We start from the raw sequence: 14,627 nt of genomic DNA, 5'->3' as shown, positions 1-14,627 counted from the left end.
GCGGGATCCGGGTTGTGGTGAAAGCGACCGACTCGGCGAGTCGGCCAAGGAGACTCGACGAGTTGGGTCTGATCGAGGAAAACCCTAAATCCGGGACTTGGAGCCTATTTAAGCGTCTCATTCTCTTTCCTAGGGTTCCTTTACTGCCTCTCTACCCCAGAACACCAAACCCTAGCCGCCATATCCGTTTTTGAGCTAGATCTTGCATTGAAGAATGCACTAAAGCTTGGAGGAGGAAGAAAGACCTTGGTGGTGCAAGAAGGGACTGTAGATCTGGGATTGTGGAGTCATTTCAGACCAATTCGAGGTAATAAGCTATTGCTTGGACTCCCTTTGCATCTAGATCTATTCTTATGTGTGAGTTTTGGTCATTGTTGGTATGATATGTAACCAATTCGAGTTGGAGGTTCAGATCTGAGGTTGCTACCTCAGATCCATGTTGGTTTTGGTCTTGAATCCCCTAAAGTATCAGCCCTTGGTATGTTGAAGAAGCATGTTTGCCATAAACCCTAGTTTAGTGTGTTTTGAGCTTAGATCTCTCAATCTACACGTAAAGTTTGCCACTTTACGTGGGGAATAGGCCCTAGAAGTATGGATCTATGAGTTGGAAGTTCTGTTTGGCTCGAAAAGCCACTGCATGGATTGAGGACTGGATAGACTCGGCGAGTCCTTCGAGTGGACTCGGCGAGTAGCTTGAAGATGAGGAGGAACTCGACGAGTATGATGAACAGCTCGTCGAGTCGGTTGAAGTTAGGCATGGACTCGGCGAGTTGGACAAGCAACTGGACGAGTTGGTTGAAGATTGTCTAGGACTCGGCGAGTCAGATCGCGAAACCCTAAAACCCTTCGAGATGAGACTCGAATCAGTGAGTCGGGTGGTGACTCAGCGAGTTGGACAGGACAGGACTTGGAACTGGTTGGACTCGGCGAGTCATAGACTGACTCAGTGAGTCGAGTCGCGAATAAGAAAGACCCTGAGCGTATGAACTCGGCGAGTCAGTAGGTAGACTCGGCGAGTAGGGTTGACCTGGAAGGTTGACATTGACCAGGATTTTGACCTTGACCAGAGTTAACCTAGTGACTTTTGGAGGTCAGTTGGACTAAGTGTTATATTGGATTTTGAAGCTCGAAGAGTTAGTGGAGCAACAGTTCGGAGTCAGAAGTCAAGTAGCAGTCAAGAGGATTAGCATCAGTTCAGCAGTTTCAGGTGAGTTTCCTTCCAGTAGGAACGGGTCTAAGGCCACAATGTCGGCCTGTTTAGCTAGCAGTAGTTTTCGGATTTTGATCTGATGCAGTAGTTAGTATGTTTGATGCCTTCGTGGCTCAGACAGGATTTATGTGTTATGTGTTCCGGGCTACGGCCCGATGTAGTATATAGTATACGTGTGTTCATGCTAGTTGATATGTTTATGTTATGTTCTGTTCAGTTAGCCCGGACTTCGGTTCGATGCAGGGGACAAGGTCCCAGTTAGTCCGGACTTCGGTCCGATGCAGGGGGCAAGGCCCCAGTCCCCAGTTAGCCCGGACTTCGGTCCGATGCAGGGGACAAGGTCCTAGTTAGTTCGGACTTCGGTCCGATGCAGGGGGCAAGGCCCTAGTTAGTCCGGACTTCAGTCCGATGCAGGGGACATGGTCCCAGTCAGTTTCCGGACTTCGGTCCGATGCAGGGGGCAAGGCCCCAGTTAGTCCGGACTTCGGTCCGATGCAGTGGGAAAGGCCCAATATGTGCTTTATATGTTTTTGTATGGTATGTGGTAGATTGGGGGAGCTCACTAAGCTTCGTGCTTACGGTTTTCAGTTTTGGATTCAGGTACTCGGTATTCAAAAGAGGAGCTCGGGAAGATTGCAGAGCACACACCATAGTCAGTTAGCCTGGGAATGTTTGACTCTGATAATGATATTATGTTTTGAATTTAATACTCGAAAGTTATGTTTGATTTATGATACGTTTTATAAATCCAGTTTTAGTAATGTTTTAAAAGAAATTTTTAGTCGTGATTTTTGGGTCGTTACAAGTTGGTATCAGAGCCTTGGTTTGAGGGATTCGGGCGTGCTCCTGAGTGTGTCTGAACTCAAACTAAGGAAGTGGTATATAGTTTTCAAAAGAAAAATAGTAGTTACAAAAGAATTTTGAGAAAAGAAAACAATTTTTAGAAAAAGCAAAAAGAGTTTTGAAAAGAAAGAAGGGTGTGGTGCATGCAATCAGCCGAGCTCAAGTAAGTACTCCCAATTTACCCATACAAGTTATATTATGATTATCAGTATCAGTTTCAGTATCAGTTTCAGTTTCAGTTTCGGTTCCAGCTTCAGTAGAACAACATGCTAGAATAGGACTAAGGATCTAGGATGATGCCTTATGTGCCTGCTTTATGTGTTCAGCTTTATGAGAATTGCATGCTAGTATTGAGTAGACAGCAGTAGGATAGCCTGTTTAGGTTATGCCTGGTAGCGCGAGCTTAGCATTGTATGCTAGTGTAGTTTCTCGTTATGAGAATAGTTTTGCCTGAGTATGTTTCCTTTATCCGAATGCTACTTGCTTTGTGCTTTGTAGGACTCTGAGTGGTGGGAGTTAGCCATTAGGTGAATACGTCACATCACATGTGAGCAGGGTTGAATAATCTCAGAGTGTTGGATTTGGCCCTACTGTGCAGCTCTCGTTTGAGTCCAACCGTTGTAGGGACGAGACTTTTACTCGAAGGATTATCCGAGCCTCATTACATGTGATGGTATTCAGGTGGTGGCTAATTGGCATTACAAGGAGGCCTTCAGCAGCTGAGGACTGGTTTGAGTAGAGTCAGAAGTTCCCTAGGGCAAGCCTAGGATGAGAGCAACAGAGATTAGTAGTAGAGGAAAGGGGATTTGGTGGAGTTGAGGTAACTCTTGAGGAAAGTACGGATAGATGTGGAAGGTAGTAGGGGCCCATACTACTGAAAGCAGAGGATCCGTACTCGATTCAAGAGGGGCCGAGGCAAAACCAAGGAACTAGTAGAGTATGTGAGAGATCCCTCAGCAGTAGTATGAAAATGGATCAGGATTTTGTTATATTTTCAGCATGGTGACGTTGCGTGAGATACCAGTTAGCAGGTCAGGTGTCGAGGAGGGGTCTGGCTCGGGCTACAGAGCCGGGCAGCTTGATGATCAGATGATGAATTTCATTTCTGCAGAGATTATGCGCAACATCGTTGATCATACTCCAGTGATTTTCGGTTCAGTTAGAGAGGCCATTGTGGAGCTCATGGACAGTCATCTTGAGGCCTTTAACACCGGGATAGTTTCAGGGCAGTTTGGGGCTCGTCTAGGCCCCGAATCTTATGGAGTCCAGGGATCCATCAAGGAGGGAGATCCCATTTCTAGTTTCTGCCATCAGGGGACAGGAGTGAGCCGGGCATCTTGTCTTCAAGAGAGACCTTTGGATGATTGGATAGTTGAGGAAGTTTCGCGAGCCATTCGCGAGGATCTGCCCGACATGGTCGTGAGGATCACTGATAGATTGATCGAGAGGCTCCAGGATCAGACAGCTGTTGCCCAGTCGGCGGGCAGGGAGTCGGAAAGGAAGAGGAAAGCGGATGAGACTCATGTAGCCTCAGGTTCGGGTAAGAGGCCCAAGGGTTCGGATTTGAGGGCGAGGAACTATCAGAGCCGCAGTCGATGCGGGAAGTGCGGAAGGACGCACATGGGTGTGTGTAGGCGTAGAAGTGGTGGCGATGCTGGGTGTTTCAAGTGCGGCCAGATTGGTCATTTTAGCAGAGACTGTGTTGTTACCATCGCCAGGGACTTGATCCGTTGTGTTTCCATTGCAGTCATAGGGGCCACAAGAAGGCCCACTGTCCGAGTTTGTATCCAGCAGGGCAGGTGCCAGCTCTTGCCCTTGGGACTTCAAGTACCGCCAGCAGTTGTCGAGGCCGGGCAAGGGTGCCTACGGCTCAGAGCCGAGTTTTCCGGTAGATTTCAGTAGGGATTCGAGCAGCACTGAGTAATGAAGGTACGTAACTTTTGTTTTTCTGTCAGCTTATGTCATGATTATATTGTTATGGTTCTGCATCAATTTGTGGTATAAGTGTTGTGTTATAGTGTGGCTTGCTTGTGATTATGTTATATGCCATTTGCATACCTCGGATAATTGGTTGGTAGTTAGGGGATGTGCTCTTATGGAGAAGGTTTCGGAGGATGCAGTAACTGTAGCATGGTTGAGAGAGATTTGGTTCGTTTCGCTAGTTCGGAGTGCTTAGTGATTGGGATGGATTGGTTAAATTCCTACCTGGCGGGCTTGGGTTCCCCAGTAGATGTTCCGGAATGGTAGTGAAGATCAGGATCTCTTTTGAGTGTGAAGCAGCAAGGGGTAAGCAGGATCGAAGTGGGGGAGAACCCTCCGGGTATACATGGATAAGAGTCTCGTAGACTCAGAATGAGTGCGCGGCCTCTGAGAAGAAATGGTAGTAGCACAGTGATGGATGGATTGAGAAGTTCAGAATTGGGAGTTCGAGAACTTTTCCTAGCCGTTAGTTCATGTAATCGAGATGGTTAGAAGCTGGTTGGGAATCCAGGATTGGAGGACCACCTGTCGGACGCATGAAAGTCGAAATGAGGATCCTGAGAACGGGTAACAAGAGATGTTTTCGTATTAGTAGCCAGTGTCTGAGGCAGCATGCAGGTTGCGTAGATTCAGGAGTTGGGAGGTTGGAAACTTCCCAACAATAGCTTCTTGTATCCGGATTAGTAGACGGTTGGTTTGGGAACCAAGCCGAAGAATTCCTCGATGAAGCACTAAGAATATCAAGGATATAAGATGTTGAGGTTGATGCAGTATTCGAAGCCTAAGGGTTGTTTTTTTTTGAAATCGGGATGAGGAATCACTAGCAGGACTAGGGATAGTCAGGATGTTCTCGAGATAGTAGTAGTGTTGTAAGTCTGTGGGGGTAGCCACAGCATTCACTAGCAGTCAGATAGCAGTAGTAGTGTTGTAAGTCTGCGGGGGTAGCCGTAGCATTCACTAGCAGTCAGATGGCAGTAGTAGTGTTGTAAGTCTGCGGGGGTAGCCGTAGCATTCACTAGCAGTCAGATAGTAGTAGTGGTGTTGTAAGTCTGCGGGGGTAGCCGTAGCATCCACTAGCAGCCAGATAGTATTAGAGAGTTGTAAGTCCGCGAGCGTAGTCACAGCCTTTTATCAGATTGGTAGGTAGCATGAGCGCGTGTTAGACGCGGGAAAGCAGTAGTACCCACCAGTTCGGGTGCAGCAGTGAGGATATGGGAATTCACGGGTTAGATTTCGGATTTCCCAAATGGATCAGTTATGGCTAAGTCAACAATTTGGGCTATAGATCGTCACATTAGTTATGAGATCAGAGTAGCAGTGGACCGTTGGGGTTTGGGTATGTTGCGGGCTACCGTCAGTCTGGGAGCCATCATGTTGTTAGTCGTGGAATTGATGATGTCAGAATGTGACGTATGGACCCGATCGGTTGGATCGGAAGGTTGCTAGAGCCACAGTGACAGGATAACTAGTGGAAACTAGTCCTAAAGGAAGATTTCGTTCAGAATTCGTGGAAGCGACTAAGTGAGGAGTCCCTTGACTCCACGGTTGGGTTGGAGTTCAGTGTTTCAGCCAATTCAGTGTTTCAAGCAGCTCAGTGTTTCAGCCAGTTCAGTGTTTCAGGCAGCTCAGTGTTTCAGCCAGATCAGCGTTTCAGGCAGTTTAGTGTTTCAGGCAGGTTCAGTATTGCAGGCAATTCAGTGTTTGGAAGGTTTCAGGGTTTCGGGTCAGTATTGTATTTGCGTTGGAATGCAAGTGTTGACGATATAGTTGGTTGATTTGGAAATGGCAAGTCCCTCTCAGCAGGATCAGTTGAGCCTTTTGTCGAGTATAAGTGATCTGTAAGGATAACTAGGCAGGTAGCTTTTCATTTAGGAGGGAAGGCTCGAGTTAGTAGGAGATGAGTAATCAGGTGGGATAAAAGCAAGCTGGTTCCAGCAGCATCGTTTCAGTATGAGCGGCATAATGGATAGAACAGTTATAGATAGTCGAAGTATCTTCAGGAGTCGCTGGAAGAGACTAGGAGTTTGCGATGGAGTGTAGTGACCGGTGGGAGTCCGGTAACTCAGATATCGGGAGATTGGTTAGACCAGAGTAGTCTCAGTGCATCCGGTAGGCGGATGGGAGGCAGCAGGATTTTCAGTCGGAGGAAGTAACGTTGATAAACTTATGGAAAAGAGAAGGATTCAGTATGTTCCAACGGTAATGATCGGCATGGTGAGTGGCTGGAGTGACGGACAAAAGGGTGTTAGATTTTCCAGACAGAGAATTGGAGGCAGTTCGCAGGTAGTTGATCATAGCAAACTTCGAGGACGAAGTTTAGTTTAAGTGGGGGAGAGTTGTAACACCTCAAAGTTTGGAAAGCCAAGAACAGAAAGAAAACCTCAAGTTTAAGGGAGACTCGACGAGTCCATGGAGGGACTCGGCGAGTCCGAGCGGGATCCGGGTTGTGGTGAAAGCGACCGACTCGGCGAGTCGGCCAAGGAGACTCGACGAGTTGGGTCTGATCGAGGAAAACCCAAAATCCGGGACTTGGAGCCTATTTAAGCGTCTCATTCTCTTTCCTAGGGTTCCTTTACTGCCTCTCTACCCCAGAACACCAAACCCTAGCCGCCATATCCGTTCTTGAGCTAGATCTTGCATTAAAGAATGCACTAAAGCTTGGAGGAGGAAGAAAGACCTTGGAGGTGCAAGAAGGGACTGTAGATCTGGGATTGTGGAGTCATTTCAGACCAATTGGAGGTAATAAGCTGTTGCTTGGACTCCTTTTGCATCTAGGTCTATTCTTATGTGTGAGTTTTGGTCATTATTGGTATGATATGTAACCAATTCGAGTTGGAGGTTCAGATCTGAGGTTGCTACCTCAGATCCATGTTGGTTTTGGTCTTGAATCCCCTAAAGTATCAGCCCTTGGTATGTTGAAGAAGCATGTTTTCCATAAACCCTAGTTTAGTGTGTTTTGAGCTTAGATCTCTCAATCTACACGTAAAGTTTGACACTTTACGTGGGGAATAGGCCCTAGAAGTATGGATCTATGAGTTGGAAGTTCTGTTTGGCTCGAAAAGCCACTGCATGGATTGAGGACTGGATAGACTCGGCAAGTCCTTCGAGTGGACTCGGCGAGTAGCTTGAAGATGAGGAGGAACTCGATGAGTAGGATGAACAGCTCGTCGAGTCGGTTGAAGTTAGGCATGGACTCGGCGAGTTGGACGAGCAACTCGACGAGTTGGTTGAAGATTGTCTAGGACTCGGCGAGTCTGTTCTTGGACTCGGCGAGTCAGATCGCGAAACCCTAAAACCCTTCGAGATGAGACTCAAATGAGTGAGTCGGGTGGTGACTCAGCGAGTTGGACAGGACAGGACTTGGAACTGGTTGGACTCGGTGAGTCATAGACTGACTCGGCGAGTCGAGTCACGAATAAGAAAGACCCTGAGCGTATGAACTCGGCGAGTCAGTAGGTAGACTCGGCGAGTAGGGTTGACCTGGAAGGTTGACATTGACCAGGATTTTGACCTTGACCAGAGTTGACCTAGTGACTTTTGGAGGTCAGTTGGACTAAGTGTTATATTGGCTTTTGAAGCTCGAAGAGTTAGTGGAGCAGCAGTTCGGAGTCAGAAGTCAAGTAGCAGTCAAGAGGATTAGCATCAGTTCAGCAGTTTCAGGTGAGTTTCCTTCCAGTAGGAACGGGTCTAAGGCCACAATGCCGGCCCGTTTAGCTAGCAGTAGTTTTCGGATTTTGATCTGATGCATTAGTTAGTATGTTTGATGCCTTCGTGGCTCAGACAGGATTTATGTGTTATGTGTTCCGGGCTACGGCCCGATGTAGTATATAGTATACGTGTGTTCATGCTAGTTGATATGTTTATGTTATGTTCTGTTCAGTTAGCCCGGACTTCGGTCCGATGCAAGGGACAAGGTCCCAGTTAGTCCGGACTTCGGTCCGATGCAGGGGGCAAGGCCCCAGTCCCCAGTTAGCCCGGACTTCGGTCCGATGTAGGGGACATGGTCCCAGTTAGTCCGGACTTCGGTCCGATGCAGGGGGCAAGGCACCAGTTAGTCCGAACTTTGGTCCGATGCAGGGGGCAAGGCCCCAGTTAGTCCGGACTTCGGTCCGATGCAGTGGGCAAGGCCCAACATGTGCTTTATATGTTTTTGTGTGGTATGTGGTAGATTGGGGGAGCTCACTAAGCTTCGTGCTTACGGTTTTCAGTTTTGGTTTCAGGTACTCGGTATTCAAAAGAGGAGCTCGGGAAGATTGCAGAGCACACACCATAGTCTGTTAGCCTGGGAATGTTTGACTCTGATAATGATATTATGTTTTGAATTTAATACTCGAAAGTTATGTTTGATTTATGATACGTTTTATAAATCCAGTTTTAGTAATGTTTTAAAAGAAATTTTTAGTCGTGATTTTTGGGTCGTTACATAAACGAGCCGAACTCGAGCTTGGTCAGGCTTGGGCTCGGATCGGCTCGTTTACACCCCTAGAGGGAACTTTTGGTCCTTCAATGGATGCCCATGTGTATTCTCAATTATCCTTCGCATCATTGTTAATCCTGGGTAGCCCAACCTATCATGCCATAAACTAAATGTCCCAAGATCACAATGTTTCCTTCGATTACCATATTTGATTCAATCATATGTATATATATATGTATAATGCTGACCAAAATCAAGTGTTGGTAGTTTTTCAAGCATATGGTTTTCATCTATTATATACATATATTTCTTATTTTCAATGGTCACAGTTTTTGTGTCATATCCTTTGAAATATATGTCATTGAAACTTAATAATTTTCTATTAGACTTTGGAGAAAATAAGGCATTTTCTATACAAAAGCTTGTACCATTTGGTAATATAAAATTGGCTTTCCCGGTTCCCTCTATTAAGTCTGCAGGACCTGATATTTTATGTATGACTGTTTTTGTTGGTACTAATTTTGAAAAATATTTCTTTGATTTCAGAATAGTATGTGTACTCACATTAAACTTCACATATGAAAGGAATAATAAGTAAATAAACATAATACTAATTATTATTAAAAAGAAAGTTCATTTATTTTAGGAAAGACATTACATGAAAAACAAACGAAGGAAAAACAGTTTTACTAGAATAATAATAGATTTTTTTAGTTTATGTCTTACATGTCATTGCAGAAATCAGCAACATTTAGCGGAGTGAATTCAACATTAACAATGAGGTTTGCTTCTTTTCCTTTTCCTTTGATGGACTCTTGATAAAGTTGACCAAGATGTGCAGGTGTGCGACAGGTCCTTGACCAATGTCCTATGCTTCCACATTTATAACATGAACCATCGAATTTTTGTGATGTCCCACTGTCATGCCTTGCCACTTTGGCCTTATATTGTGTGTGTACATTGTTTCTTTGTGAATATTTGTAATTATTCCTTTTCTAGCCACGATCACGGTTATTACCTTGTCCACGACCAAAATTATGGTTCTGATTATGGCTTTGGTTTCGATTAAAATAGTCACGGCGCCTTCCTCGACCACGACCACGCCCTTGTCCACGTGTATTGTTTTGATGACCATCAATATTTGTAGCATTTGCTTCAGGAAGTGCTGCTGATCCCGTTAGACGAGATTCATGATTTTTCATCAAGAGTTCATTGTTTTGCTCTGCAACGAGCAAACATGCATTCAGTTCAGGATATCTTGTGAACTTTTGCATCCGATATTGTTGCATCAAGGTGATGTTTGTTGTATGAAATGTGGAGTATGTTTTATCCAACATATCTTCATCAGTAACTTCTTGTCCACAATACTTGAGTTTTGAACATATTCTGAACAAAGTTGAGTTGTATTCATTTACTTTTTTGAAGTCTTGAAACCTCAGTGTTCTCCATTCATCTCTAGCATTTGGAAGTATAACTTTCATTTGATAATCAAATCTTTCTTTCAAAAGATTCCAGAGAATACTTGGATCAGTAACATCAAGATATTCAAATCTCAACATTTCATCCATATGCTTACGAAAAAAAAACTTGTGCTTTTGATTTGTCTTGTGCCAAACAATTATTAAATTCATATATAACATTTGAGATTCTCATGGACTCAAGATGCATTTTTACATCTATCATCCATGACACATAAGTTTTCCCACTAACTTCAAGTGCTGCAAACTCGAGCTTTGTAATGTTGGACATAATGTAACTATAAATTTTAAACAAAATAAAAATTAAAATTAAAATTCGTTTATTTCAATAAATATTACACAAAAAAGAAGCAATAAAAGCTAACATTGCATACAAGCCTAAAAGAAGTTGAAAATCCATATTATCTTCGATGTTAAGGATTGAGATGAAAAGTAACATGACTATTATAATCATGATTATCACAAAAGAATGAATTATCTTGAAGCTTGATTTTTTGAAATTTATTTGTTTGATAGAAGAGAGAAATATTTGTTGTGGGTAAAATAAACAAGGTAAAGATGTTTATTTATGGTAAAAAAAATATAGTCATTGTTTTTGCTGTTTATAACCGTTGCATATATATATATATATATATATATATATATATATATATATATATATATATATATATATATATATATTTCCGTTGTGTATATATGTATATGTATTTTATAAATCATTTAATAAGATTTATAACTAATACATAACTTTACTTTGTATAATTTTACTAATTACAAACATTAATAAATATTAGTAAATGTTTAAATAAAATTATGAAGAGTATCTAAAACATAAATAAACGTTGACATGTATAAATAATATATTATAAATGTTAGTATGAATAAATAAAAGTTAGTTGCCTAATATAAATGTTAGTATGCATAAATAAAAGTTAATTGCATAATGTAAATGTTAGTATGTATAAAAATTTGAATACATAAATAAATGTTAGTATAAGAAATAAAAATTGTTAGTAGTCCATAGTTTCCATAATGTATAAGTTTTATTAATTCATTAGTATCATTATTATTTTAATATGATGGAGGTTTTTATAATTAATAATGTTTTTTACTAAATAATACATATATTGATTAATATAGATATGATTTCAACTTGTTTAATAACATTGATTAGAGCTTTCATGCTGATAACATGTTCTGAATTAAGTGTAATTAATATAACTTTAAACCAAACCAAACTAGTAAACTTTGATAAAAACTTTAATTGAGAATAAAGAATATTTAGAGAGAATATAAAAGTTATATCTCTTATAACTTGTGGTGTATCTCATTCTTTACAATGAAGGGGTATTTATACTACAAATTTTATTAATATATAATTATAAGTGGTTAGAAATGTTGACAAATTTATCATGCACCAATTATATATATATATATATATATATATATATATATATATATATATATATATATATATATATATATATATATATATATATATATATATGAACGACATGAGAGCCCAACTTCAGGAACAAATGTATGAACTTATGAAGTTACGACAATGTTCAACGAAAGCGACAACCCGCAGCTCATCATCCTAATTTTACACTTGTTGAATATATTTTTGGAATAAGTATCAGATACTTTTTTAATATTTATGTTTCTTATGTTCGTGGAATATGTGTTGGACATTTTTTTGATTTATGTTTATCATTTATGGTTTAAACTAGTATTAAATTGGATCTCGAGTTTGTTGTACAAGATTTTTATGTATGTAATATAGAAGAAATTTGGGTTTTAATGTACTTTTACTGATTTTAACTTTCGGTTTACCAATATAATTATGACATAACTCCGTAACTAAAATATAAAATCCGTCGGTGAGCTGTCACTATAAAACGTCTATCGGAAAATCTTTCACTATATAAATGTCAAAATATCTATCATTGAATACTTTATTGGGAATCTTGTCACTAAATAAATCCGTCACTAAACCCAAACCACCGCAATTAGCAATGGATATTTCTATTAGAAATCTTTCTAAAAAAAATGACCCACTAGTTTTCCTTCATATAGTTTGTTGGTAAGAGCATCTCCAACTCCTTTTCATTATCTATTTTTTCTCGATTTATTCCTCTATTAGTTGTGAGACCCGTATATTATACGGGTTAATTAAAACAAAATGTTAAGTACGAACGATTAAATAGAAATTTTATTTGAATTTGAAATTGAAATAAATGAAAATTATAAGGAAAAAACATGCAAAAAATAAATAAATTAAAGTATGTGTTTAGTGTGTACTAAACGAGTTAATTATAACAAAATGATAAATACAAAGGTTTGAAATGTAAATTTATTTGAAATTTAAAATTTAAAATTTAAAATTTGAAATTAATAATCATTATGGTAGGTTTAATTTATGGAAACTAAACTAATGATATATTGAAAATGAAAATTAAAGTAATGACAAGTGGAAAATAAATATATTTCAAATTATGAAAAAAATGACATGTGGCTAATTTTATGAGAGAATGACATGTGACAAAGTCATTTTCATTTATTAGGGTAGATTCGTTACCAACTCTATTCCATTTATTTGTCCATTTTGGAGGAAATGAATAATATAATATCATATTTGGTGTTATACTCTTCATTTCTCCCAAAATAGGATAAAAACTTTGAGTTGTCGGTTTTACTTTCTAGTTTTATATATTTATATATTTTTGGTTTTTTTTATCTATTAATTATTATTTAAATGTAATATTTAATATTATAATGCTATGTTATATATAAAATTATATAAATCAATTATAAATATAAAGTTTGTTTTTTTAACAAATTCATATTAAAATTTAAATAGATATTTGAAAATTTAAAACACAATAACGTATTTTACAAAAGCTTATAATTACGTATTATAAATATAATCTTATTTATTCAATATTATATATTTGTTAAAACCAAATTAATAGAAAGGGTGTGTTTGGCAATTTCTATAAGTTAGAAAAACGAAATATATTTTTTGAGGTGAAAATGGGATAAAAAATGAAATAGAGTTGGAGATGAACACTATTTACCCTATTTTTTACTTTATTTTAAGAGAAAAAATAGAAGTGGGTAGCAGATAATCTAATATCTATTTTCGGTAATATAGAAGATAGTGACAATGATACCATATAACATATATGTAATCATTTTATTGCTCTTTAAAAGTGTCTTTTTGAAGAGAACACCGAAATATATATAAACATTTATAGGACCACAAATGTTGGATATACTAAAATTACTGATGTGCAGATCGACTATGTTCCCACTATAGGTCATTATTGTTGGTGATTTTAGTGTCATTATAACATTTTGTCTAATTGGAACTTAAATACGAGTTGAGGGGGACTTCGTAATTTGTACTTTATGTTTGGTATGTGCGGAGAGTACGCATGTATAAGATTGAATTTAAAGGTTGTTTGCTGACAAATTGGGGGTTCGGGGTTTCCAAAGGGCAACGCCCCTAGCGGGGTCCAAGAGGCAGACCCCTAGCTGGGGTCTCGTTGCTATGTCAGTAGGCAGGGTCGAGGGGGCAGTGCCCGGTGCCCCGCAGGGTTTGGAGCAAAAACTCTTCGAATTTACAATTAGGTACATAGTGGAAAAATCGAATTCTTGAGGATGATTATGGTAAAACTGACTAGGATCGTCAGTTTTGGAAACCATTTATTTCTTGATTAATTCCGGATTCCTTTGATTTGTTTCCAAAGAAATAGATGATGGCCAACCCTAAAAAAGAAACCCTACATCTCATTTTCTTTATAAACGGTTCTCCTCTTTGAAGGGGAATGCCATTTTAGCTCTCATTTTTTCTTCATACGAACTTAGAATTATTTAGAAATTTGGCTTACGTTTTTCTATGCCTAGAATTATATTTGTCAATTGAGATTATATTAAATTGAATTTCTTGTAATCCGGACATAATGATCCATTGGTATACAGATGTCCATTATAAATCCTACCAAATTTCTAACGATTATTATTTTTAATTAGTATAGCAACGACAATAGGTGCTTACATCGACGAATCTAGTGCGACGATACCTACCGGTGACCTATGCAGTTGTATGGCAGCAGGGTATTTCCACTAGTGACGACCCTCGCGCGCCCTTGTAGTTATTGCGGCTTTTTTTCTCATAGTGTGAAATTATCAAAAGACGTCTTAAAACTATTAATTTCAGAGAGAAATATTTAAAGAAAAGATAAACACAGCTTCGCTTACAGATATGTATTTTGTCTTCATTTTATACGGTTACCTTATCTCTTATACAAATGCATCCTAGAACTCTCACCGATTAAAGGCCAAAATTCTTTAACACACCTTATGTTTCAGGTCACCAAAGATCTACACGGAGACTCAAAATCATGATGTCTTCATTCTTCACCCTGATTTTAATTTGGAAAAAAATGAAATATTTTTGAAATGCTGACGGAAAGGGTTACCCAAGCTTTCTTATGTCATCTTTGATTCCTCACTCCCTTTACTTAATAAAATTCTATATATTAAATCACCTTCACGCTGAATTGTTGGATATTCCTTTTTTGGTCTTGATCTCTTCTGGTTTGTGACATGTCGGTTCTTTGTTATATTCTCAATCGATCTCTCTCTATATATAGGATCATATCCCTCTTCAAACATCAGCACAACTCAAAGT

At 39.5% G+C, this 14,627-nt stretch overlaps 1 protein-coding gene across 1 annotated transcript; it reads right to left on the bottom strand.

The window, feature by feature from the left end:
• Positions 1–9,172: 9,172 nt before the first annotated feature.
• On the bottom strand, positions 9,173–10,328 carry LOC145067201 (uncharacterized). The gene is made up of 4 exons (XM_079014396.1): positions 10,303–10,328; positions 10,125–10,206; positions 9,469–10,054; positions 9,173–9,318 (listed from the first exon to the last, which is right to left on the bottom strand). Exons 1-4 carry the CDS (start codon positions 10,326–10,328, stop codon positions 9,173–9,175), a joined length of 840 nt encoding a protein of 279 aa, XP_078870522.1.
• Between the last annotated feature and the right edge of the window lie 4,299 nt (positions 10,329–14,627).

The sequence above is a fragment of the Lactuca serriola genome, chromosome 8, assembly GCF_051521515.1.
Source record: "Lactuca serriola cultivar US96UC23 chromosome 8, Lser_US96UC23_V15, whole genome shotgun sequence".
NCBI classification, from domain to species: Eukaryota; Viridiplantae; Streptophyta; class Magnoliopsida; order Asterales; family Asteraceae; genus Lactuca; species Lactuca serriola.
Note: the sequence above shows the minus strand (reverse complement) of the source record. Positions and strands in the feature narration are given on the sequence as shown.

What these genes read in the sequence shown, in the direction of transcription:
- LOC145067201 (XM_079014396.1), bottom strand. Translation starts at nt 10,328, where the DNA reads ATGGATTTTCAACTTCTTTTAGGCTT. An exon ending in TTTCAACTTCTTTTAGGCTT is followed by an intron (nt 10,207 to 10,302) that starts GTATGCAATGTT and finishes TAAAATTTATAG; the next exon opens with TTACATTATGTCCAACATTA. An exon ending in TAATTTTGGTCGTGGACAAG is followed by an intron (nt 9,319 to 9,468) that starts GTAATAACCGTG and finishes GTGGAAGCATAG; the next exon opens with GACATTGGTCAAGGACCTGT.